The sequence below is a fragment of the Aotus nancymaae genome, unplaced genomic scaffold (assembly GCF_030222135.1).
Source record: "Aotus nancymaae isolate 86718 unplaced genomic scaffold, 86718_ANA_hifiasm-v0.15.2.pri h1tg000007l, whole genome shotgun sequence".
In the NCBI taxonomy this organism is placed as follows: domain Eukaryota; kingdom Metazoa; phylum Chordata; class Mammalia; order Primates; family Aotidae; genus Aotus; species Aotus nancymaae.
Genome location: NW_026988418.1, coordinates 9,741,588 through 9,768,167, shown reverse-complemented (window position 1 = coordinate 9,768,167; position 26,580 = coordinate 9,741,588). Strand labels below are relative to the sequence as shown.

The following is a 26,580-nucleotide window of genomic DNA, read 5'->3' as shown; positions in this document are numbered from 1 at the left end:
GGTGGCATGACCGTAGTCCCAGCTACTCAGGAGGCTGAGGTGGGGGGATCACCTGAGCCTGGGGAGGTCAAGGCTGCAGTGAGCCATGATCGTGTCACTGTACTCCAGCTTGGGCATCAGTGTGAGACCCTATCCCAAAAAAACAAAAAACGTCCCCATAAAGAAAACTCTAGGCCCAGATTTACTAAGTAAATTCTGTCATTATACTAAATACCTCACACAAAGATAAAGGAAAGGAGGAGGAAACACTACTTCACTCTTTTTAGGAGGCCAGCATAACTCTGGTACCAAAACTTTTTTTTTTTTTGAGACGGAGTCTCAACATCACCAGGCTGGAGTGCAGTGGCACGATCTTGGTTCACTGCAACCTCTGCCTCCTGGGTTCAAGTGGTTCTCCTGCCTTAGCATCCCGAGTAGCTGGGACTATAAGTGTGTGCCACCACGCCCAACTAAATTTTGTATTTTTAGTATTGATGGGCTTTCACCATGTTGGCTAGGTGAAATCCCATCTCGATCTCCTGACCTCATGATCTGCCCATCTTGGCCTCCCAAAGTTCTAGGATTACAGGCGTGAGACATCTCACCCAGGTCCAAAACTTTTAAAAGTTAAGTCTGTTGACAATGACCAATTAAGAATGACCCAAAAAAAAAAAAAGTCTATGGGAGGCTGAGGTGGGTGGATCACGAGGTCAGGAAATCGAGACCATCCTGGCCAACATGGTGAAACTTCGTCTCTACTAAAAAGACAAAAATTAGCTGCGTGTGGTGGCGTGTTCCTGTAATTCCAGCTACTCGGGAGGCTGAGGTAGGAGAATCACTTGAACCAGGAAGTTGGAGGTTACAGTGAGTCGAGATCACGCCACTGTGATTCAGCCTGGCAACAGAGTGAGATTCTGTCTCAAAAAAAAGAAAAAAAAAAACCAACAACAACAAAAAAATTATGTCTATGGGAAAATCAGACACCAACTATATTTTATCATACTGATAATTTATTAACTTTTTAGGTGCAATAATGGTAATGAAAATCCTTATCTTTTAGATATATATGCTAAAACATTTACAGATTAAATTGTTAAATATCTGGTGTTGCTTCAAAATAACCTTGGTTGGGGCAAGTAGTTGAGGGAATAAATAAACCAAGATTGGCAGTGAATTGATAATTATTGAAGCTGGGTAGTAGGTTTCTGGGAATTCATTACACTATTTTCTCTACTTTTGTATCTGCTTGATACTTTATATAATATAAAGCACAAAAAATAATGGCAAATGATTAAACTATATTAAATGTAAAAGAACTACAGATTGTTTGCGATCATTTAGAAAGAGAGAGTAAAACAAAAAAATCATTAAACACCATTAGAAGTTGTTAGGACATAACTACTTTGAAAATCGTAAGGGCAGAGATTGAAGCATTTATCTTTCCACTCTGGTATGAACCTTATTTCAGAGTAATCAAATGATCCCAGAGGAAGTGAAAAAGATTTTCTGTATAGAATTAGACCTAATAAATGAGGAAAAAGTAATAGCCTTAGAAAATTACCATTCTGTAATCCCTAGTGAAATAAGCAATTTATAAAATGATCACCATCGGATAGTAAAACAACTTGGTGAAAAGTTGACATCTTTATGATGCTGGGATGAGGCTATTACCATCTGAAAATAAAAGAAGCCTGGGAGCTGGAGTGGACAGCAGAGGAGACCTGTCCAACCAGAAACACCTGTGCCATGTAGAATAAGTGAAAAATAAATCTGTGGTGTTAAATAACTGAAATATGGGAGCAATTCATTACAGAAGTTGGCTTACCATAAAAGTATACCATTTATATATATTAAAACACATAGGCACATAATTACATATATTTTCAAAGATACATACATATCCAAACATATACTGACAAGGGAGAGGAATGAGAATAGGGATGAGGGATCAAAAAGAGAGACCAACGGGCTCCTACCAAACTCAAAAAAATAAAAAAGAAAGAAAAGAGAGAGGCCAGGCATGGTGGCGCACACCTGTAATCCCAGCACTATGGAAGGCTGATGCAGGAGGACTTCTCAAGGCCAGGAGTTCAAGACCAGGCTGGGCAACATTGTGAGACCCTGTCTCTTAAAAAAAATTTTTTTTAATTAGCCAGACATGCTCCTGTGCTCCTGTAGTCCTACTCAGAAGGCTGAGGTGGGAGGACTGCTTGAGCCCAGGAGGTCAAGGTTATAGTGAGCTATGATTATCCCACTGTACTCCAGCCTGGGTGACAGTGAGATGCTGTCTCTTAAAAAATATATATATATGGCTGGGCACGGTGGCTCACGCCTGTAATCCTAGCACTTTGGGAGGCCAAGGTGGGTGGATCACCTGAGGTCAGGAGTTCAAGACCAGCCTGGCCATCATGGTGAAACCCTATCTTTAAAAATATATATATATATATACACACACATATATATATATATTTTGCAGATGGAGTCTTGCTCTGTCGCCCAGGCTGGAGTGCAGTGGTGCAATCTTGGCTCACTGCAACCTCCAACTCCTGGGTTCAAGCAATTCTCCTGCCTCAGCCTCCTGAGTGGCTGGGACTACAGGCATGCGCCACCACACCCAGCTAAATTTTATATTTTTAGTAGAGACGGGATTTCACCATACTGGTCAGGCTGGTCTTGAACTCCTGACCTTGTGATTCACCTGCCTTCGCCTCCCAAAATGCTGGGATTGCATGAATGAGCCACTGTGTCCAGCCTAAAAAATAAAATTTTTAAAAAAATTTTCTTCTAAATAAAATAAGAAAGGAGCCTGATGATGGAATTCATTATGCTATAAAAAGCATGGTTTAACTATTAAAGAATTAAAAACAATTTTAAAAGAAGACAACTAAACTATCTAATCTGCCCTTTCCAGAGAGAATCCAGGTTAGTTCACTGGGATAATAATTATCTTCACCCTTGGGGAATAGGAGCACAGAATGGTTCTGGAGAGGAGACAGTGTTGAGGAATTCTCCACCATGGTTACCAGGAAGGTCTCAGGTCTAAAAAGATTCCTTAACTGAGACTTTCTCTCAAGCCTGATCTTTACCTTTGGCTCTCCCTGGTGGTAATGGTTCAGGAGGCATTTGGTCTGGACCTGCCATCTTGCCTTGGCACCACCTCTCACTTCAGGAAAGGCTGGACAAAGCACAGAGGTTCCATTCTGGGCCTGGGTGCATCCTCCTGCCCACTTCCCACCCTGCCTGTGTCAGGCTAAATAATAGCCCCTCTACCATAGATGTCCAATTCCTAATACCCAGGACCTGTGGATATATATAATTTTTTTTTTTTAAGAGAAGGGGTCTCACTATGTTGCCCAGGCTGGCCTTGAACTCCTGGGCTCAAGTGATCCTCTTGCCTCTGCCCCCCGAGTAGCTGGGACTGCAGGGACGCACCACCACCTGCCTAACCTGTGAACATTTTATCTTAAATGGTAAGACGGACTTTGAAAGCAGGATTTAATTAAGGATCTTGCCATGGGAAGATGATACTGGATTATCCCAGCAGGCCCAATGTAATCCTTACAAGTGGGAGGCAGTAGAATTAGAGAGATGTAGGGATGGGAACAGAGGTTGGAGAGGAGAGAAGATGGTCTGCTCCTGGCTTTGAAGATGGTGAAAAGAGCCACAAATCAAGCACTGCAAGCAGCACCTAGAAGCTAGAAAAAGCAAGGAAATATTCTCCCCTGGAGCCCCCAGAAGGAATGTAGGCCTGTCAATGCTTTGACTTGAGCCTGGTGAAACTGATTTTGGACTTCCGAACCGTAACGTAATAATTTTGTTTTTTAAGCCACTTTGTGGTAAATCATTACAGTGACAATAGGAAACTAATGTAGTCCCCCAGCTTCTGGGCAGCACGAATCTGCTCTCCTAGAAGAATAAAGTCTATGTGAGTGTAGGGCCTGGGTAGGGAATCAGAGAAGACTTCTGGAAGCCCCTGCAGTCAGGTTGATCTAGGTTATCACAGCTCATTTGTTTCTGAACTAACCTTGAGCAAATTTCTAAGCAAAACTATATTGTTAACAATGCACTGTTTATAGGATTGCTAAAAGGTAAATTTAAACACACTTAATTTATAACTCACCAACTTTTCTTTAAGTCACATCTCCTTGTGGGCTTATACATATTCATTCTTCCATTCATTGAACAGGTGTCACTGAACACCCAGTGTGTGCCTGGCACCATACACACAATGAGCTTGTGTCTGCTACAACCCCCAGGCATTTCTCACTGAAGCTGCCACTGAGCTTCCAGTTAGCTCAGTGCTCAACCTCAACGCCTCCATCCTAAATGCAGGCCTTGGCCGGGCGTGGTGGCTCAAGCCTGCAATCCCAGCACTTTGGGTGACCAATCAAGTGGATCACTTGAGGTCAGGAGTTTGAGACCAGCCTGGCCAACATGGTGAAACCCCATCTCTACTAAAAGTACAAAAATTAGCCAGATGGTAGTGGCGTGTGCCTGTAGTCCCAGCTACTCAGGAGGCTGAAGCAGGAGAATCGCTTGAGCCTGAGAGGTGGAGGTTGCGGTGAGCCAAGATCGTGCCACTGTGCTCCAGTCCGGGCAACAGAGTGAGACCCTCACTCTGTTGTGAGTCTTAAATAAATAAATTAAATTAATAAATAAATAAATAAATAAATGCAGGCCTTTATATTACCCACTCCCATGGTCTCGTGTCCCAGCCTGCACCTCCCCCCTTACCCCCCCCAGGCGCTGTTTCTGCAGCTTCCATGAGCAGTTTCATTTTTGTATTTACTCTGATTCCGGACAAAAGCCACCAGTGCACTTGAGGGCAGTATACTCCCTCTGATAGTTTCCACATCCTGTTTTCATCTCATCCTCTCCTCTGTCTGCATTTCTCTCCCTTTTCTTACCTTCTCTTTCTTTGAGCTCTCAAAGAGCTGCACCCTATAAGCCAGAAAAGTCTAGTTAGAGAGAAGCTGAGCCTCAACCAGCCAATCTAGAGGCAGGTAGAAGAGAGCGAAGATACGTGTTTACTGGAGTTCCCAGGCTTCTCTGGTGGTGAACTGAAATCGAAAGTATTCAGCCAGGATGCCTAGACCTAAGCAGAATACCCAGGCACCCTCACTTACCCCAGCTTTCCAGCCCACAACACTCTCAGGTGCCTATCCAATTGACCTTTAATTCCGTGACCTGTGGAGCCACACCTGCTTCTGCAAGACCCATGTAAATTTCCTAATTTCACAGCTTCCCACTCCCACCTCTGCTTCTAACCCTTCGAGTCTGAAACGCTGAGCTCTCTTCCTATGATGTCTGGAGCTGCTAGCCCTCCTTCCCAGGAAAATGGTGGGTCCAGGATTGATTTTTCCTCCTATCTGTGATCCACACTAGTGCATCCTTCACCCCTTCACCCAGTCCAGTCCCAGGGTTTTCTTTCCTCAGAGCCTGCACCTCTTCCTCTAAAGATTAAGCTGCCTCTTTAGGGAGGGGTGAGAATGCAAACATTATAACGGGCGAAATTGCTTTCAGTCCCTTTGGGCTTCAGTGGTGTTGACTGGGAATAGCTGGCCAAGTGATGAAGCCGTGGGCATGCAGGCTTGTGATCTGGGTTTTCTGACCTGGGCGTTGCCACAGCCTTACAATGGATGACGCTGGGCGAGCCTATGACTCATTAGCCTTTCTGCGCACTGAGGGGGCTGGTTTTATTTGAGCTTGGAGGTTCCACCCAGCAACTCCGGCAGTGGTGCATAATGGCCACAAGAGGGCGGGCAACGTCTTCAGCTCCTAAGTCTGTAGCCTGAACAAGTGAACCTCAAATAGGAATACTGTGCGATGGCTTCCAAGAAGGGTATGACTCCATGAACAATGTTACTGAAGAGAAAAAAAAGAAAGGCCAGGCATGGTGGCTAAGGCCTGTAATCCCAGCACTTTGGGACGCTGAAGTGGGAGGATTGTTTGAGCCCAGAAGTTCGAGACCAGCCTGGGCAACATGACAAAACCCTGTCTCTAGAAAAAATACAAAAAGTAACCCGGGCATGGTGACGGGCGCAGCTACTTAGGAGGCTGAGGATCGCTTCAGCCCAGGGGGCAGCGGCTGCAGTGAGCCGAGACCGCACCACTGCACTCCAGCCTGGGCAACAGAGTGAGACCCTGTCTTAAAAAAACAACAGACTGGGCACAGTGGCTCACATCTGTAATCCCAGCACTTTGGAAGGCTGAGACGGGTGGATCACTTGAGGTCAGGAGTTCAAGACCAACCTGGTCAACATGTTGAAACCCTGTCTCTACTAAAAATACAGTAATTAGCTGGCCATGGTGGTGGTGCACATCTGTAATCCCAGCCACTTGGGAGGCTGAGGCAGGAGAATCGCTTGAACCTGGAAGGCAGAGGTTGCAGTGAGCTGAGATCACGTCACTGCACTCTAGCTTGGATGACAGAGCGAGACTCCATCTCAAAAAACAAACAAAAAACAGGAAGGGTAGATAACCAAGGGCGCACTGCAAAATGGCAACAGAGTAGGGACTAGAAGATTCAAATTCCTAGTCTGAGGGGAAGTCAGGAGTCCCAAGACCATAGGAGTGCTATGAAGAGGTCTTGTGAGCAGTGGAAGAGGCCGAGAATATACTTTGGAGATTTCAGTCATTGAGGGGGTGAGAGGAGAAGAGAGGGTGTTTAGGGACGAGCTATGGACTGAATATTGTTCCAGAAGGACTGGGGTAGGAGTTTCAAAATGAGACTTGTGGAATTTAGGGAAACAGAGATGATCAGTTTGGCTTCCTTCCCTTCCCCAACAGAGAATACAAAATAGAGAAGTGGCAGGAGTTATTCTAGGATTTGAGGAGGATGCCTCTTTTGCAGGAGGACGCAGTGAACAGCCAAAGTCATCTGACCTTCTTTTTCCTCTAGCATTCCAGTTTCAAGGCCCAGGAAAGGCAGGGACTAACAGATGGAGCAGTTACCCAGAGTTCAAAGGATTAATCTCTACAAATTCATTCTCTGACACCAGCCACAGCTCTTGTCCCCCAGCTCCGGGACTGTCCTCTCTCTGAGCCCCAGGTTGGCAGCTTTCCTGAATTCCTTCTATGATGTAATTTGTAATTCAGTAGAGCTCTGGGACCCAGGCTCAGGGCCAGTTCCTTGCTCCCTCCTCAGGTTCCAGGAGTCCGTCAGGGCTTGCTCTAAGGGAGGAAGTAAACAAGCCTTTCCCTTTCTCCCTCTCCCCTTCCAGGATGGGGCAGGGGAACCAAAGAGCTTCTGTCTTTCCCTGCCACGCCCCCACACTGTAGCCCAGACAAGGCGATTCCTTGTGTCCTGACCTCAGGCAGGCATCCTTGTGACCAAATGGTGGAAGGCTGGGGACAGGGTGGGGGAAGAGCAGTCACAAAGTCAGAGAGGATGACACCTCCCCCATCCAAGATTCTGGTACGCCCCCAGAGCTCTGAGACCTTGAGCTTCTCTCTCCCTGGCTCCCATCAACAAAGGGGAGGGGAGGCCAGGACTCACCTGCATATAAAAGGCCTGGAGAAACAGAAGGCAAGGACACACAGAAGCTGAACCTCTTGGCAGGAGATATGGAGTCAGAATACAAGAATAGGGCCAGACACAGTGACTCACGCCTGTAATCTCAGCACTTTGAGAGGCTGAAGCAGAAGGACAGCTTGAGCCCAGGAGTTCAAGTCTACCCTAGGAAACATGGCAAAATGCCATCTCTGGAAAAAAATACAAAACTTAGCTAGGCATGGTGATGCATGCCTGTAGTTTTAGCTCTTCCGGAGGCTGAGGAGGGAGGATCATTTGAGTCCAGGAGATTGAGCCTGCAATGAGCACCACTGCATTCCAGGCTGGATGACAGAGGGAGAGCTTGTCTCAAAAAAACAATGAAACAAAAAACAGAATACAGGAATGGGGGCAATACAGGAACAGGGTAAGACAAGGGACTGTGGCAGGGTGGACCAAACAGATTTGAGAGCAGTAAGTGGAGACCCCTGAAAGCTTCTCTCCCTAAAAGCAGTCAGGAGTGCTAGCCCAGACAGGGATGCAGGGATGGAGCCACAGAGGATGTGAGATTCCCTAGGATAAAACGAGAACGCTCTATTTAAAAAGTAAGAACCTTCTGAAAAGCAGCACAAACATCTGACAGTGAAAAGCTTTCCTGCTAGGAGGAGTGACATCTTCCTGTTCACAAGAAGTAATGGTATGGACAATAAATAATGTGATCTCACTTAGCAGCAGGGGCTCAGATACCCCTATATGACCTACTACCATCCAAGGGCTACCCATCCTGGCAGGAAATGACATCACTTAGCAGGTAGGAAGGGGCGAGTCCAACAGCCCAGAGACTTCTGGGAGGGCCAACCCATAGAGGGTTAGTCCTGAATGTCCATGTCCCTCCTCAATCCTCCATCTTGGCCAAGAGAGGGGCCAAGGCTTCTAGACTTTGGGTAAAGTAATTACACCCCCATCTCTTCATCAGTGAACTCCTGGGGGTCCTAAATGCCTTCAATCCTCACCTAGCTCGGGGGAGTAGTAAGAGAGACTTCACACCAGAAGCCACAGGTCAATCCTCTAGAGTCAGTATCTCTATAGAAACATCTCTAGGGGCCAGGCACAATCCTAGCACTTTGTGAGGCTGAGGTGGGAGAACCCCTTGAGCCCAGGAGTTTGAGACCAGCCTGGGCAACATAGGGAAACCCTGTCTCTACCCAAAAAAAATAAAAATTAGCCGGGCAGGGTGGTACATGCCTGTGGTCCTAACTATGTGGGAGGCTGAGGTGGGAGGATTGCTTGAGCCCAGGAGGTCAAGGCTACAGTGAGTCGTGTTCATGCTGCTGCTTTCCAGCTTGAGTGACAGCATAAGACTCTGTCTCAAAAAAAAAAAAAAGAAAGAAAGAAAGAAAGAAAGAAAGAAATAGCTCTAGGGACCCAATAATTGAGGGATAAAGGAAGAGACTCCCTAGGTACCAGTAAATGATGAGCCAGGTTTCCATAGTAACTGATTTCAGTGCAGCCTCTTCCTAGTCTCAGACTGAGGGAGAATCAATTTTGAGGGAGACCACAACTAACAGATAAAAGAGGATTACAAAAGGGTGGAAAAGTTGTTACAAGAAGGTCACATCATCCTGGCACTGCTCCCAGAACCAGTGGGCCTCAAAGCCCAGCTTGGCACTCTCATCCTCTGGTGACTCAGGTGGTCCACCTTGAAGCCTCTCCCCTGGGGGCTTCCATACAGCTCTCAAGCTCCCTAGCCTCATGGCTGTCACATCCACCTCAGTCCTGGCCCTCTCTCCACCAGCTATAATCTTTGCCCAGTCCATCTCAGGACGTGGAGCCCCAGGTGGGCCCTGTTCATCCAGCTCGCCAGGGGCCACTGTGTCCAGGAAGCTGCCAATAGAGACACTGTCCAGCCGGTCGGTGGTGCTGGTGTCTGGCAGGCTGTCCCAGCTGCCTCTCCTTGAGCGGCCTGGGCTCCCGCCTGTCAGGCTATATTGACTGCTGGTGAGGCTGCTGCAATGACTGGTCAATGTCCCCCGCTCCTCTAACAGCCAGCGCACCGCCTCGATGCCCTCATTCAAGGTCACCAGCTGCTGCAGGATCTTCACATCGATGGCTCGCAGGTAAGCCTGGGAGAGTGGGAGAAGGAATTAGTCTCAGTTCTGGGGTGTTGGTTTCCCCAGCCCCTACCTTGTAGCCCAGCCAACCGTGTTCCACTTGAAGATAATGGAATTATAATGGCTTGCAGTGTGGGCTTCAGAAGCAGATGGACTGCAGCCTCAGATTTCAGTGCTACCACTGATTAGCCATATCTTCTTTGACCCTCAGTCTCTTTATTTGCAAAACAGGACTAAATGACTTACCTCACAGGGTAGCTGTGAGGATTCTGAAATCTGTCTATTAAGTAGTCAGCACAGTGCCTAGCACAAACGAAGGTCTCAGTAAATGTTAAGTATTAAAATCCAATCCTACTAAGCTTTGAACTTCATATTTAGGGTACCTTTTTTTTTGACAGGGAGTTTCGCCCTTGTTGCCCAGGCTGGAGTGCAGTGGTGTGATCTTGGCTCACTGCAACCTCCAACTCCTGGGTTCAAGTGATTCTCCTGCCTCAGCCCCCCAATTAGCTGGGATTGCAGGCGTGTGCCACCACACCCGGCTAATTTTGTATTTTTAGTAGAGACAGGGTTTCACTATGTTGGCCAGGCTGGTCTTGAACTCTTGACTGCCCGCCTTGGCCTCCCAAAGTGCTGGGATTACAGGCATGAGCCACCATGCCCGGCCACAGGGTACTGACTATTGAGCCTGGCCAGATTCACCAGAAATACATAGAAACAAAGAATAGCCAGAGAGGGTGTTAATCAGGAAGTAGACTGGGCCAAAAGGAGCAGGAGCTGGGGATAAAGAGCTAACCTGGTTCCTTAGTCCCTTCAACGCATTGGTAGCAGGCACTGAGGGAGGAAAGGGTTGGCCAGAGCTTAGAAGGGTCAGAATCCCACTGGCTGGGCATTCAGGGCTTCTCCCCTGTACACACCAGCCTCTAATTTGACTTACAGGGTAATCTCAAGGGTCCCTTCCAGCTTAGATGCACTGTTACCTTCCCTAAGCACAAGTCTGGACCTGTCTCTCCCTGCTCAAGAGCCTTTATGGGCTTTGCACAGCTCTCACAGAGCACTGAATCTTAACATCTACAATAGCAGGGAACTCTGCCCTGCTCTTAGAGAATGAAATATAAACATTTTAGCAGCTGGCATTCAAAAGCCTGTAACATGTGGCTCTTGCCCATCACTATAGCTTCACCTCTAGCATTTTGCCCTGTGAACCCAAGGCCTTGCCACAAATGACTTTAAAACTAGTTTTATTTAGTTTTACTTGTATTTTATTATTATTTTTTGAGACAGGGTCTCTCTTTATCACTCAGGCTGGAGTCCAGTGGCACAATCATGGCTCATACAGCCTCCATCTCCTGGTCTCAAGCAATTCTCCCACCTCAGCCTCCCAAGGAGCTGAGACCGCAGGTGTGCACCACCACACCTAGTTAATTTTATTTTATGTAGAGACAAGGTCTCACCTTGTTGCCCAGGTTGGTCTCAAAACTCCTAGGCTCAAAGCAATTCTTCTACCCTGGCCTCCCAAAGTGCTAGGATTATAGGTGTGAGCGACCACGCCCAGCCCAGTTTTACTTCCAATCAAAGTAGCAGATGCACAGAGATTAAAGAGGCAAACAGTTCCACAAGATCACGAACATGAACAGTTCTCCCATCCTGGTTCTACATCCCAGAAACAACTATTATTATTTATTTAGCTGTTTATTTTGGTATTTACCTCCTAATCTCCAAATAACATGTTTATATTGTTACTTTTTTTTTTTTTTTGAGACAGAGTCTCAAAAGTGCAGTGGTGTGATCTCAGACTGGAGTGCAGTGGTGCGATCTCAGCTCACTGCAACCTCCGCCTCCTGGGTTCAAGCAATTCTCCTGCCTCAGCCTCCCAAGTAGCTGGGATTACAGGCATGCGCTACCACACCCGGCTAATTTTTATTTATTTATTTTTTGTGTGTGTGATAGAGTCTCGCTCTGTCACCAGGCTGTAGTACAGTGGTGCAATCTCGGCTCACTGCAACATCTGCCTCCCAGGTTCAAGAGGTTCTCCTGTCCCAGCCTCCCGAATAGCTGAGATTACAGGCGTCCGCCATCATGCCCTGTGAACTTTTGCATTTTTAGTAGAGACGGGGTTTTGCCATGTTGGCCAGGCTGGTCTCAAACTCTTGACCTCAGGTGATCCACCCATCCCAGCCTCCCAAAGTGCTGGGATTACGGGCATGAGCCACCGCACTTGGCTTTTTTTTTTTTTTTTTTTTTAGATGGAGTCTCACTCTGTCACCCAGCCTAGAGTGTAGTGGTGTGATCTTGGTTTACTGCAACCACTGCCTTCAATCAATTATCGTGCTTCAGCCTCTAGAGTACCTGGGACCACAGGTACCCATCACCATGACTGGCTAATTTTTGTATTTTTAGTAGAGACAGGGGTTCACCATGTTAGCCAGGCTGGTCTTGAACTCCTGACCTCCTGAACTCTGCCCACTTTGGCCTCCTAAACTGCTGGGATTACAGGCGTGAGTCACTGCGCCCAACCAGGATTTAACTTTCATCCCACTCCCCACTCCCCAGCCATACAGATACCCTTCCCATTTTCTATCCTCAAAATAGGCAATAAAATTAATCAGTATTTACTTTATTAAGAGTTGGAAATGTTCTTCACAGCTAAGCCATGTAGTTTACTATAGTTTCTTTTTATTTCTTACAACTTTTTATCCTTAGAATTATTATTATTGTATTACCTACTTTGCTGTGTAGTTATCAGTAAGTCAACCTCATACACTCCCTCAGTTGTCTGAATTTCCCTCTCCAGGCTTTCGAACTCATCACATGTCCTATCTATTCCATCTTCTGAGTGGCATCTCGTAAGTCTCTCTGTCCTTGCTGCACAATTGCTCTCCAGGGATCTCCCTTCATTATCATCTTGGGAATTCCATTGCCTCTTTCCTTAGCTGGATCCCTTGTTTCTTAGAGTCTATATCTTTTTTCTCGATTTACTCCTTCCTTTGGGTGAATGGTTCTTTCTCTCTAGTAGTATCCTGAGAAAGTTGGCGTAAGAGGTAAATTTATTGAAGCTTTGCATGTTTTAAAATGTTATTACACATCCATAAGAAAGAATGAAATCATGTCCCTTGCAGCAACATGTATGCAACTGGAGGCTATAATCGTAAGTGAACTGACACAGGAGCAGAAAACCAAATACTGCACGTTCTAACTATAAATGGGAGCTAAACTTTGGGTACATGAACATAAAGATGGCAACAATAGACACTAGGGACTATTAGACGAAGGAGGGAGGTGGGGGCAAGGATATTCTTAGCTACTATGCTCACGTCCTAGGTGATGGGTTCAACCGTACCCTAAATCTCAGCATCATGTGATATACCCATGGAACAAACCTGCACATGTACCCCACTCTGAATCTAAAATAAAAGTTGGGCTGGGCATGGTGGCTCTTGCCTGTAATTCCAGCACTTGGGGAGGCCAAGACAGGAGGATCACTTGAATACAGGAGTTTGAGGCCAGCCTAGGTAACAGGGTGAGACCCTGTCTCTATAAAAAATTTAAAAAATAGTCAGGTGTGGTGGTATGTGCCTGTAGACCAGCTACTTGGGAGGCTGAGTTGAGAGGATTGCTTGAGCCTGGGAGGTCAAGGCTGCAGTGAGCCATGATGGTGCCACTGTACTCCAGCCTGGGTGACAGAATGAGATTGCTCTCAAATAAGATAAAATAAAAGTTGAAATTATTTTTTAAAAGTTGTTAATCTTTCCTCACAGTATTGATAGTTTGGCTGAATATAGAATTCCAGGTTGAAAACAATTCTTCCTCAGAAGTCAAGGCATTGTTTCATTGTCTTTTATTTTTTGAGACAGGGTCTCACTCTATAGCCCAGGCTGGAGTGCAGTGGCACAATCATGGCTCACTACAACCTTGATCCCCTGGGCTCAAGAGATTCTCCTGCCTCATCCTCCTAAGTAGTTGGGACTACAGGCCTCTACCACTACACCTGGCTAATTTTTTAAATTTTTTTGTAGATGGGGGTCTTACTATGTTGCCCGGGATGGTCTCAAACTCCTGAGCTCAAGGGATCTGCCCACCTCGCACCCAGCCTCCTTTTTTAATTTTCAGTGTTAGCCTTTAAAAATCTAATGCCGTGGCTGGGTGCGGTGGCTCACGCCTATAATTCCAGCACTTTGGGAGGCTGAGGCAGGCAGAGCACCTGAAGTCGGGAGTTCGAGACCAGCCTGACCAACATGGAAAAACCCCGTCTCTAGTAAAAAATACAAAATTAGCCAGGCATGGTGGCAGATGCCTGTAATCCCAGCTACACAGGAGGCTGAGACAGGAGAATTGCTTGAACCCGGGAGGCGGAGGTTGCAGTGAGCAGAGATCGTGCTATTGCACTCCAGCCTGGGCAACAAGAGCGAAACTCCGTCTCAAAAAAAAAAAAAAAATCTAATGCCATTCCAATTTCTGATCCTTTGTACATGACCCTTTTCCTGGAAGTTTTTAGGATCTTCTCTGTTCCCAGTGTTCTGTTTTCACTGCAATTTGCCATGGTGTGACTTACTTTCATCCATTGAGTTAGCCACTTGATGGGCCTTTTCAATCTGGAAGCTTATGTCCTTCAGTTCTGGGAGATTTTCTTTAATTATGTCTTTGATGATGATCCTCCAGTATTTTTCTGTTCTTTCTGGGAATCTTATTACTTGGATAGAGGGTATCCTGAACTGATCCTTTATGTTTGTTTGGTTTTTTTCACTCTTGCATCTCTTTCTATATTTGCTCTGATTTCTAAAATATTTCAACATTATCAACTCTTTTTTTTCTTTTTCTTTTTTTTCTAAGTTGGAGTCTCACTGTTGTCGCCCAACTGGAGTGCACTGGTGCGCATCTTGGCTCACTGCCTCCCTCTCCTGGGTTAAAGCGATTTTCATGTTCAGCCTCTCAAGTAACTGGAATTACAGGTGTCCGCCACCACACTTGGCTATTTTTTTTTATTTTTGGTAGCGATGGGGTTTCACCATGTTGGTCAGGCTGCTCTCAAACTCCTGACCTTGGGTGATCCGCCTGCCTTAGCCTCCCAAGTGCTGGGATTACAGGCATGAGCCAACACACCCAGCCTATTATCAACTCTTGAGTTTTTCTTTTTTTTCCCCTATAATGTGTTTATTTCCAAGTGTTGTTTCTAGTTCTCTGAATGTCTTCCTTTTTTACAGCTTCTTGTTTTTGTTCACGACTACAATATTATCTTTTATCTCTTTGAGGATATTCTTAATGATTTTTATAAGTTCGTATCTGTATTATCTCCATGTCATTCAAATTGTTTTTCCTTTTATTATTTTTTTTTCTTTTTGAGACAGAGTCTTGCTCTGTTGCAGGCTGGAGTGCAGTGGCACAATCTTGGTTCACTGCAACCTCTGCCTCCTGGGTTCAAGCAATTCTTGTGCCTCAACCTCCCGAGTAACTGGGATTACAGGCACCCGCCACCACAACTGGCTAATTTTTGTATTTTCAGTAGAGACGAGTTTTCACCATGTTGGCCACGCTGGTCTCAAACTCCTGACCTCAAGTGAGGCCTTGGCCTCCCAAAGTGTTGAGATTACAGGGGTGAGCCACCATGCCTGGCCTTAAGTTGCTTTTTCCTATTTATTTAGGTCTATATAGGAGGTCAAATGTCTATAATCTTTAACTGCTGCTCACTTCAGAGTAGATCTCTAAAATGACTAGAAGCAGTATATGTATGAAGCTTGCCAACTCTGATCCTCACTACAGGATGATCTGATTGGGCTGTTTAATTGGAGGTTTATCTAAAGTCTGTATCTTTTATTTTCTCTTGAATTCATCATATTCCCCATATTATGCCAATCCAGAAAGTATAACGCAAGCAAGGCTCCCAGTATCCTAGAGCCAAGTAGGGGTAAAGGCTGGGAGAGGTATTTCATGATATTTAGTACTTTTTAAGGTTTTTGTAGAGACAAAGTCTCGCTCTGTTGTCTAGGCTGGAGTGCATTGATATGATCATAGCTCACTGTAGCTTCAGACTCCTGGGCTCAAGCGATCCTCTCACCTTGGCCTCCCAAAGTGCTATGATTATAGGCATAAGCCATTGCGCCTGGTCGTATTTAGTATATTTTTATTTATTCCCTCTTGCCCTCAACTATGCTTGGTATCTTTTAATCTAGAGACCTTCTGTTCTATTCTCTATATATAGTCATTTGTCAGTTAACAATGGGGATATGCTTAGAGAAATGCACCATCAGGCGATTTTGTTGCTGTGCAAACATGAGAGTGTAACTGCACAAACTAGATAACATTTAAAAATTTATGTACTTTTTATTTTTATTTATTTATTTATTTTTGAGATGGAGTCTTGCTCTGTCACCCAGGCTAGAGTGCAGTTGTGCGATCTCGGCTCACTGCAACCTCCGCCTCCCAGGTTCAAGAGAGTCTCCTGCCTTAGCCTCCCAAGTAGCTGAGATTACAGGTGCCAACCACCGTGCCTGGCTAATTTTTGTATTTTTAGTAGAGGCAGGGTTTCACCATCTTGGCCAGGCTGGTCTCGAACTCCTGACCTCGTGATCCACCTGCCTCAGCCTCCCAAAGTGCTGGGATTATAGGCATGAGCCAGTGTGTCCGGCCAAAAATTTATATACTTTTTAAAATATGGAAAACAAAATGTCCTAGCACAATTATTGAATATCAATACCTACGTGATCTGTTATGCCAATATCCAAGTGCCCTATATTTGTATTTGTATATATGCTGTGTTACAATCTTATGGAATCACCATGTAACTGATGCTGTCCATCATTGACCGAAACATCATATAAATATGTGTATATATATGTATATATGTGTGTACATACTTATACACACGTTTATTTTACATATATGTGTATATATACCTACACATTATAAATGTTTATATGGTAATCCCAGTACTTTGGGAGGCTGAGAGGTCAGAAGTTCAAAACCAACATGTCAAAACCAACATGGCAAAACCCCATCTCTACCTAAAATTTAAAAATTAGCTGGGTATTGTGGCTCTCGCCTGTAATCCCAGCTGCTCAGGAGGCTGAGGCAGGAGAACCGCTTGAACCCAGAAGTCAGAGGTTACAGTGAGCCGAGGTGGCACCACTGTACTCTAGCTTGGGTGACACAGCAAGTCTCTGATTAAAAGAAAAAGTTTACATGGATGTTTATATGTTATATGTGGTCTGACATTGACCAAAGTGTCATTATGTGTGCATTTACATATACAGGTCAGATCCCACAGGTCACACACACATAATTAATGTTTTTTTGTATTTGAAAAATGCTTATTGAATTATTCGGGAAATAATTGTTTTATTCACATCTATGATAAACCAGAGGAAGACCAAGTATTAATATTTGTACATTGAGGCCAGGCAGAGTGGCTCACTCCTATAATCCCAGCACTTTGGGAGGTCAAGGCGGGTGGATCACCTGAGGTCAGGAGTTTGAGACCAGCCTGGCCAACATGATGAAACCCTGTCTCTACTAAAAATACGAAAATTAGCTGGGCATTGTGGCACACACATCTGTAATCTCAGCTAATTAAAAGGCTGAGACAGGAAAATTGCTTGAACCCGGGAGGTGGAGGTTGTGGTGAGCTGAGATCGCACCACTGCAATCCAGCCTGGGCAACAGAGCGAGACTCCATGTCAAAAAATATATATATTTGTACATTGAGAAAATTAGACACTAGAATTAAATGGACCTGGATTTGAATTCCAGTTTTGCCATTAATGAGCCATATGAAATTGAAAGTTATTTCATTAAACCTTCATTTCTTTATTAGAATATGAGGATACTATCTAAAGGTTTGTCATGGGACATCGAAGGAACATATTAACATGCATAGCATACCACCTGACAGTACCATAAATCAGTAAATGGTAGGCTATTTGGCTCTACATATTACTACAGTCAACTTCTTTACTATGTATATTAGTGTGTGTATGTGTGTGTGTGTGTGTGTGTATGTGTGTGTGCAGGTTTTCAGAAGTTTCTGGCTCATAAGTCCCATAGCCATTGTTACAGTTTGTGTTATAATTCTGGGGCACTCAGAAGTCGGCTTCAGGAAATAGGGTCTCTTTCTGACCTTCTCCTGTCCTCCTCTCACCTGCCCATGGTAGAACTCTAATCTGATTGTGGGTCATAAGACCCTCATTCGAGGGAGGGTCTTGACTCATACCCTGGAGGAAGGAATGCCACAGAAAGAAGCCAAGAAGAATCTAAACAGACAGGCTTTGCAGGGTTTAGATCAGACCCTTTTTGTCCAATTACATTTTGATACAGTTGTCCATGTTTCAATCTCGGACAACCAATAGTCTCTTTAAAAGGCCCAAAGGGCCGGGCGCGGTGGCTCAAGCCTGTAATCCCAGCACTTTGGGAGGCTGAAGCGGGTGGATCATGAGGTCAAGAGATCGAGACCATCCTGGTCAACATGGTGAAACCCCGTCTCTATTAAAAATACAAAAAAAAAAAAAAAATTAGCCGGGCATGTTGGCGCATGCCTGTAATCCCAGCTACTCAGGAGGCTGAGGCAGGAGAATTGCCTGAACCCAGGAGGCGGAGGTCGCGGTGAGCCGAGATCACGCCATTGCACTCCAGCCTGGGTAACAAGAGCGAAACTCCGTCTCAAAAAAAAAAGGCCCAAAAGACCAAGCACGGTGGCTTAAGCCTGTAATCCCAACACTCTGGGGGTCTGAGGTGGGAGGACTGCTTGAGCCCAGGAGTTTGAGACCAGTCTGGGCAACACAGGGAAACCCTGTTTCTACCTCTTCAAAAAAAAAAAATTAGCCGAGTGTGATAGTGCACACCAATAGTCCCAGCTACTTAGAAGACTGAAGTGGGAGGATTGCTTGAGTCAGAGAATTAAAGGCTGCAGTAAGCTGTGATTATGCCACTGCACTCCAGCCTGGGCAACAGAGTGAGACCTTGTCTCAAAAAATAAAAAAGGGTCCCCAAGGACAGGATTCAGGGAACTTCCAAATAGCTGAACACATGGAGATTCCTGGAGGGTCGTACACCCAGGGAGAGCATAGAAGTTTCATGTCCCTTCCCGTATGCCTTGCCCTATGCATCTCTTCATCTATATCCGTTGTAATATCCTTATAATAAACCAGTAAATGTGTTTCCCTGAGTTCTGTGAGGCACTCCAGCAAATCAATCAAACCCAAGGAGGGCGTTATAGGAATGCCAGTTTGAAGCTGGTCGGCCAGAAGCTCAGAAGGCCCAGACTTATGACTAGTGTCTGAAGAGGTGGACAGTCTTGGGGACTGAACCTTCAATCTGTGGGATATAACACTGTCTCTAGATAGACAGAGTTGAAATTAAATTAGTGGACACCTAGCTTGTGTCTGCTGCAGAAATGACTGCTTGCTTGCTTGCTTACTTGCTGGTGGGAAGAAATCCTCACATATTTTGGGGTCTTCCGTGTTAATGATTATTGTTGTGTTGTATTAAGTGAAAAAAATTTTTTTAAAACATAGTTTAGGGTTTTTTTTATTTGTTTTTGTTTTTTAATTGAGACAGAGTTTCGCTTTTGTTGCTCAAGCTGGAGTGCAATGGCATGATCGCAGCTTACCACAACCTCTGCTTCCCGGGTTCAAGCAATTCTCCTTCCACGGCCTCCCGAGTAGCTGGGACTATAGGCATGAACCACCATGCCCGGCTAATTTTGTATTTTTAGTAGAGACAGGGTTTCTCCGTGTTGGTCAGGCTGGTCTCAAACTCCTGACCTCAGGTGATCTGCCTTGGTCTCCCAAAGTGCTGGGATTACAGGCGTCAGCCACCATGCCCAGCCCAGTTTAGGATCTTCTAAATACTATGGCAAAAGCATAGAACAAAATTTTATACCTGAAATTATTTGTGTTTTTGGAAGAATATCACAACTCTAATTCAATTAAACAAATGACTTTTGGAAGAATATCACAACTCTAATTCAATTAAACAAATGGATTTTCTTTTTTCTGTTTTCCTTCTTTTTTTAACAGAAGATTCCCAAACACTCTCTCTCTCTCTCTCTCTCTCTCTATATATATATATATATATATATATATTTTTTTTTTTTTTTTAAGACAGAGTCTTGCTCTTGTTTCCCAGGCTAGAGTGCAATGGCATGATCTCGGCTCACTACAACCTCCACCTCCTGGGTTCAAGCAGTTCTCCTGCTTCAGCCTCCCGAGTAGCTGGGATTACAGGCATGTGCCACCACACCTGGCTAATTTTTGTATTTTTAGTAGAGACAGGGTTTCACCATGTTGGCCAGGCTGGTCTCAAACTCCTGACCTCAGGTGATCCACCCGCCTCCGTCTCCCAAAATGCTGGGACTACAGGCATGAGCCACCTTGCCCGGCTGGGTACACGGATTTTCTAATAATTACAAAGATAATGGAGACATTGTCCCTGCTTAATAGAAGGTTGCAGTCTCAATAAGGGGAGATAAACATAAATGAGATATCACAGACTGTACAGACTATTAATAACATGATAAAGGAGATTATCTTCAATTATTTCATCCTAGAGACAAATATACGAACAGTGAAAACACCTGTCCATGACTAAACTAAATGCATTAAACAAAGCTCCTCATACTAAAAACACTTTTCCTGCTGTTTTCCCCTCCCTCCTTTCCTTCTTTTCTTCCTCCCTCCATCTCTCCCTTCCTTCCTCTTTCCAAAACTGACATCTCCAGCCCGTCATGGTGGCTCACACCTGTAATCCCAGCACTTTGGGAGGCTGAGGCAGGTGGATCACCCGAGGTCAGGAGTTCAAGACCAACATGGTGAAACACATCTCTACTAAAAATACAAAATTAGCTGAGCGTGGTGGTGGGCATGTGTAATCGTAGCTACTCAGGAGGCTGAGGCAGTAGAATCACTTGAACCTGGGAGGCAGAGGTTGTAGTGAGCTGAGATTTCACCACTGCACTCCAGCCTAAGCAACAGAGTAAGACTCCATCTCAAAAAAAGAAATACAAAAAAAAAAACCAAAACTTGCATCTCCAGTCTTCTGCTAGATAAAGAAGTAGCTGGCACCTGATTGCACAGATAGGGAGGGGCTCTTAGAATATGACTTTTTTTTCTTTTTCTTTTTTTTTTATAGAATATGACTTTTTTTTTTTTTTTTTTTTTTGAGACGGAGTTTCACTCTTGATACCCAGGCTGGAGCGCAATGGCGCGATCTCGGCTCACCGCAACCTCCGCCTCCTGGGTTCAGGCAATTCTCCTGCCTCAGCCTCCTGAGTAGCTGGGATTACAGGCACGCGCCACCGTGCCCAGATAATTTTTTGTATTAGTAGAGACAGGGTTTCACCATGTTGACCAGGATGGTCTCGATCTCTTGACCTCGTGATCCACCCGCCTCGGCCTCCCAAAGTGAGAATATGACTTTTTAACATTCAACCAGCCCTTTTGTTTTCAGCCCCGCTTGTGCCCCCAGTTCCAGAAAAACCTGGTGCTTCCAACCCCTAAGACCTTTGAGGGTTTTTGCAGCATAAAATGTGTTACTTTGGCCAGGCATGGTGGCTCATGCCTGTAATCCCAACACTTTGGAAGGGTGAGGCGGGTGGATCACCTGAGGTCAGGAGTTGGAGACCAGCCTGACCAACATGGAGAAACACCATCTCTACTAAAAATACAAAATTATCTGGGCGTGGTGGTGCATGGCTGTAATCCCAGCTACTCAGGAGGCTGAGGCAGAAGAATTGCTTGAATCTGGGAGGCAGAGGTTGCAGTGAGCTGAGATTGTGCCATCGCACTCCAACCTGGGTAACAAGAGTGAAACTCCAACTCAAAAAGAAAAAAAAAAAGCGTTGTTTTTCAGCTTTCTCCACTGCTGACTTGGGACTGAGCATTTTTTAGGTCCAAGTTAGTTGCCACTCTTCCTTCTGCATTTCAGCTTCCTAAATTCTGTTCCTATCATCTTGTCTCTTATTCTTATTGTCATAATGGCTCCATGTCTTTTATTTATTTATTTATTTATTTATTTACTTATTTTCGAGATGGAATCTTGCTCAGTCACCCAGGCTGTAGTGCAGTGGCACAATCTTGGCTCACTTCAACCTTCGCCTCCCAGGTTCAAGCAATCCTCCTGATTCAGCCTCCCAAGTAGCTGGGATTACAGGCGTGTGCCACCATGTCCAGCTACTTTTTGTATTTTTAGTAGCAACGGGGTTTCACCATGTTGGCCAGGCTGGTCTCAAACTCCTGACCTCAAGTGATCTGTCTGCCTCGGCCTAACCAGGTCAGGAAATGCTTCCTAGAATAAGGGACCTGAGCTGAAAATTTACAGTTAAGGACTCAGCCAGGATGGGTGAGGTGGCTCATACCTGCTAATCCCAGCACTTTGGGAGGTGGAGGCAGAAGATCACTTGAGGTCAGGAGTTCAAACCCAGCCTGTCCAACATGGCAAAACCCTGTCTCTACTAAAAATACAAAAATTAGCTGGGTGTGGTGGCGTTTGCCCATAGTTCCAGCTACCCAGGAGGCTGAGGCAGGAGAATTGCTTGAGCCCAGAAGGCAGAGGTTGCAGTGAGCTGAGATTGTACCATTGTACTCCAGTCTGGGTGATAGGAGTAAACCCGTGTCAAAAAAAAAAAAAAAAAAGAAGGACACAGCCAGATAAAGAGGTGGACAGAAGCATTTCAAGCAGAGGAAATAGCTTGTGCCTCCTTCCAATTTGAAGTCACCTGCTGGGCGTGGTGCCTCACGCCTATAATCCTAGCACTTTGGGAGGCCGAGGTGGGTGGATGACCTGAGGTCAGGAGTTCAAGATCAGCCTGGCCAATATAGTGAAATTCCATCTTTAGAAAAAAAAAGAAGTCACCTTTGCAGACCACAAACCCAACCACATCATTCTATAGTCAAGACTATTCTAGGAGACCCTTCCTGGGTTCTACCAGCATTTACTATCCTGTACTAGAAATGTTCATCTGTCTCCTTCCTTCCCTAACCAGGCTGTGAGTTCCCTGAGAGCAGATCCCGCCCAGTCCATTTCTGGTGCTCAGCTTAGGGCTAAGCAGGTCACATTCAGTTCTGTGATTCTCTTGCCTTTACTATCCTTGACCCCTTTGAAGGTTCTCAGGATTCAGGGGTCTAGGTTGTACTGTGTTGCTGGGAAATAAATCTAAGAGCAGATTCTATAATCCTGTGACAGTGGGATTCCCTATGACAGCATCACTCCCAGAATAGAAGAAAGCAAGGCTTTCTTGCCAGAAAAAGAAACACTCTTTTCACACCATCTCTTGAAGAAAATAGAGTATAGGATAAACAGCTCAGGAGAGATGCAGCCTCAGAGGCGACTCCAAACCCAATTCTCCTTCCAAGGAGATTCAGGCTCCCTACTCCTCTCCTTAACATCTATGTATCAGACTCTCTGCCCAGTGCTGAGGTCCTTTATGGTTTCCTCATTGCTCAATCCAAATTAAGCCCAAAAGCCTGGAGAAACCAGTCCTAGCTCTCAGAGCAGGGACTATCAGAATATTGTTACTACAAAGGTTTTTACGATCACCTGGTTCCACAATCCCCATCTCCCTTTACTCCCTCCATTAAGAGGAAGAAAAACTGAGGCCAGGAGAGAGACAAAATTCTGCTCAAGACCACAAAATGTTTCAGAAGCAGAGCCAAGACTTGAACCCATGCCTTCTCCTTCCTTGCCTAAAGCTTTTTCTCAAACTGCCTCTGTAGAGGCGGGTTGTCATAGCAACAGTTCTTTGGGTGGGAGAACTAAGAGTTGCCACTGTTTCCCATTCCCACATATCCCAGTCTGGCTTGTTCACTCAACCTTTGAATGGGGGGTAGAGGAAGAAAGCAGGAGGGAAGAGGCCTAGAGGCAGGACTGACCTTGGCCTCAAGGGTAGGCCTTCCACCTCCGAGCAAGGAGAGCTGGGAAAGGAACAACTGAAGGACAGCCTTAGAGGACTTGAACCAGGCCTGCCTTCAGTGGCTCCAAGGAAAACCCTCTGCCCCACCCCGTGTCCTTCCTAGGTGCAACCCAGTAGGCAGGGCAGAGCACAGAAAGAGATTAATATTAATAACATCCTTGCCTGAGGAGGGAGAAGAAATAGGGTGGGGATCTCTCCTTGTTCTAGCCCCAGAAGGCTCCCTCCCTTGTATCCTTCCTCGGGCAGCCTCAGGCCCCAGGCAAGCCGGGTCAAGAATATAAAGACAAAATCAGAAGTTAAATGCAGCCCCTTAAAGTTTACAGATAGTTTCCACCAAGGCAGAAAAGAGTTAGAGCCAGAGAGACTAGGCGTGGCTCTTTCACTGACTCCACAAACCCCCAAAATCTGCAAGCATGTTTCATCTGCAAGATGGGAGAAATGATGGCCAGTTTTCTCATTTCCATGACATAAAATGTGTCTAGAATATCTGGCACAAAGTAGGTCTCAAAGGTAAAGATGTAAACTGCAGTCTGAAGATCTGGATTCAAATCCTGATCCTGCTTTTTACATGATCGTGGGCAGTCATTTAAATTCCCTGTGCCAGGTGGCCGGTTAGCTCAGTTGGTTAGAGCGTGGTGCTAATTAAATTCCCTGTGCCTCTACTTTTTCTTTTCTCTTCTTTTTTCTTTTTTCCTCCCTTCTGTCCTCCCTTCCTTCCCTCCTTCCTTTTCTTTTTTTGAGACAGGGTCTAGCTCTGAGCTCTGTCACCCAGGCCGGAGTGCAGTGGTGCGACTTCAGCTCACTGCAACCTCCTCCTCCTTCTGGGCTCAAGCAATCCTCCTGCCTCTGCCTCCGCCTCCAGAGTAGCTGGGACTATAGGCATGCACCACAATGCCCATCTAATTTGTATATTTTTTGTAGATACAGGGTCTCACTTTGTTGCCCAGGCTGGTCTCAAACTCCTGGGCTCAAGCAATCTGCCTGCCTCGGTCTCCCGACGTGCTGGGATTACAGGCATAAGCCACCATGCCCACCTTGTGCCTCAGTTTCTTCATCTATAAAATATCACTTACTTAACAGGGTTACTGTGGAGATGAAGAGAGTATCATGTAAAGTACTCAGCAATCTGCCTGGCACATGTGCTGGGTGAAAGTTAGTTTTCAAAGCAACTTGACAGTCTAGATAGGGTCTTGAGCTAAAGTTTGTACAGTGAGGCAAAGCCAAGCCCATTCTCCCCCCTTAGGTGGGTACAGTCACAGTCTTACTCTGGAGAATTTGGCACTGACCTCCAACCTTCAAGGCCAAGTGCACACTTGGCATTCAAGTCCTTCTCCCAGGAGGCCTTCCCTGACTGCTCCACCCACCAGATTCTCGTCCCAGCCTCTCAGTTCAGGCATCAGAGCCCTTGCTGGTCTCAGAGCCTCCATGACTTCCTTCTCCTGATCCTTCACAGACCAGCTTGGCACAGGCTGGGCACACAGTGGGGCTCCAGGAAGACTTATTAGCTGAGGAACTTCACTGTGGGCTCCTGGTTGTGAGCCAGGGAGCCAATGGCAATTCCTCAGTTCCCCAGAGCTAGATGCAAAGTAGTGGCAGGTGTAAATCACCTACTTCACCGGAATCAGGGCTCTAGGGAGCCTGCCAGGGCCCCAGCTGCCCTTTTGGCTCTGAATCTAGACCAGCAGAAACAGAGAAAGCAGAGGGTTGCTGCTTCCTCTTCTCCTTAAGAATGTACAGATGAGATCCAAATATCCAGTTTACCTGGGAGATTGGCTGGGAGGAGACTGAGTCTGAGGTCAGGGAATCAGCACCAATGGTGCTGCTACTCTCTGTCCCTGCTATAGGTTTAAGAACCTTCCATTATTTTAAGTAGGGCTGGGAGATGCAGGGGAAACAGAGGAGGTTTTCAGCGCCCCTAGTCCAGGTAGTTTTCAGCAGATATACCCCTTAACCCTGTGCTGAACACTGCGGCCTCACAGAAACTAAACCCTTTCCCGGTTAGCAGGAGAAAAAACTGGTTGCCTTACAACGGGGACTGGCGGGGAATAGGTGGCCCAGACGGGCGGGGGGAATTTGTGCTGCGTTGGATTCTCGGTACTTCCCAGTCCTCATCTCTCTCCTCACAATTATTTGGCAGGAATAACTTCCAAGAACCACTGTCTCCCACCCCAAGTCCTCAGAACCCATCAACACCCCACTCACTCTTGGGGGACAATTAATGGACGTCACTCCACCTCCACCCCAGCGCTTACGGATTGATCTGGGAGGGATTCTGAGCAGTTAGATGGAGAGTTTTAACCACCTCCTCTCCAGCCTAACTTGGGAGCGTGAGTTTGTCCCTCCCGGCCCTACACTGGGGACTCGTCCCCTTGGTCCATGCAGTCTGCACTCACCAGCTCCATCTTCAGCGCCATGATCTTGTCCCCCAAGCCGTGGCCGGTGCTAGGCGCCCCTGGGAGCAACAGGGCGCCAGAAGTTCCCGGCTCACACTCGCCTCGCAGCCCGCGGAGCAGCCCTTCAGGGGTCTTTCTGCCCACCTTACCCTCCACATCCCGCAGATCAGGCGTCTGGGACTCCACGGTCCCCTCCATGCGGGCCCAAGCCTGAAAAGGGCTGGGCGACCGGACGCCCGGGACCTGCTCCCTGGGGTCCTCCCTTCGCCGAAGCTAATGCGGAGCAGAACCGGTGGGTCCCCGCCCGCGCGGCGCGGGGGCGGGAGGAGAGCGCCGTAACACTCAGAAAAGCCGCGCAGCACCGCCTGTAGATATATATTCGAGTGCTGCGCACACAACCTCTGGCCCCGGATTGTGTGGGGCTGGGCGATTCTGGATTTGAACCTGAAAGAGCATTCGGAGACCTCAGCGCCTTCACGCCATCCTGGCACTGAATCCAGCCAGGCACACAGCAGGCGCCCAATACATGTTTGCAGGATGAAGCCTAAGCAGCTTCAGTCAGTCAGAGATGTGGGAGTTTAAGGAACAGTGGTGACAGAGGGCTGCAGAGGGCTTGGAAGTCTTCCTGGAGCAGAGGAACTGGCTCTAAAACGGCGGCTGGATTTTAACTAGACACACACACACACTGCAGGGGCTAGAATGCAGACTAAC

General features: G+C 46.2%; 1 protein-coding gene across 2 annotated transcripts; it reads right to left on the bottom strand.

The window, feature by feature from the left end:
- Positions 1 to 969: 969 nt before the first annotated feature.
- On the bottom strand, positions 970 to 26,160 carry LURAP1 (leucine rich adaptor protein 1). Of its 2 annotated transcripts, XR_010341175.1 has the most exons (3): positions 25,870 to 26,160; positions 7,478 to 9,594; positions 970 to 4,608 (listed from the first exon to the last, which is right to left on the bottom strand). XR_010341175.1 is itself a non-coding variant. In XM_012434572.2 (2 exons), the coding sequence occupies exons 1-2, from the start codon at positions 26,065 to 26,067 to the stop codon at positions 9,073 to 9,075; spliced, it is 720 nt and encodes a 239-aa protein (XP_012289995.1). In that variant the 5' UTR covers positions 26,068 to 26,160; the 3' UTR covers positions 970 to 9,072. The 2 variants fall into 2 exon arrangements, 1 of the variants encoding a protein (XP_012289995.1); XM_012434572.2 differs by having other exon boundaries at positions 970 to 9,594.
- Positions 26,161 to 26,580: the final 420 nt, after the last annotated feature.

What these genes read in the sequence shown, in the direction of transcription:
- LURAP1 (XM_012434572.2), bottom strand. Translation starts at nt 26,067, where the DNA reads ATGGAGGGGACCGTGGAGTCCCAGACGCCTGATCTGCGGGATGTGGAG. An exon ending in TGGCGCTGAAGATGGAGCTG is followed by an intron (nt 9,595 to 25,869) that starts GTGAGTGCAGAC and finishes CCACTCTCCCAG; the next exon opens with GCTTACCTGCGAGCCATCGA.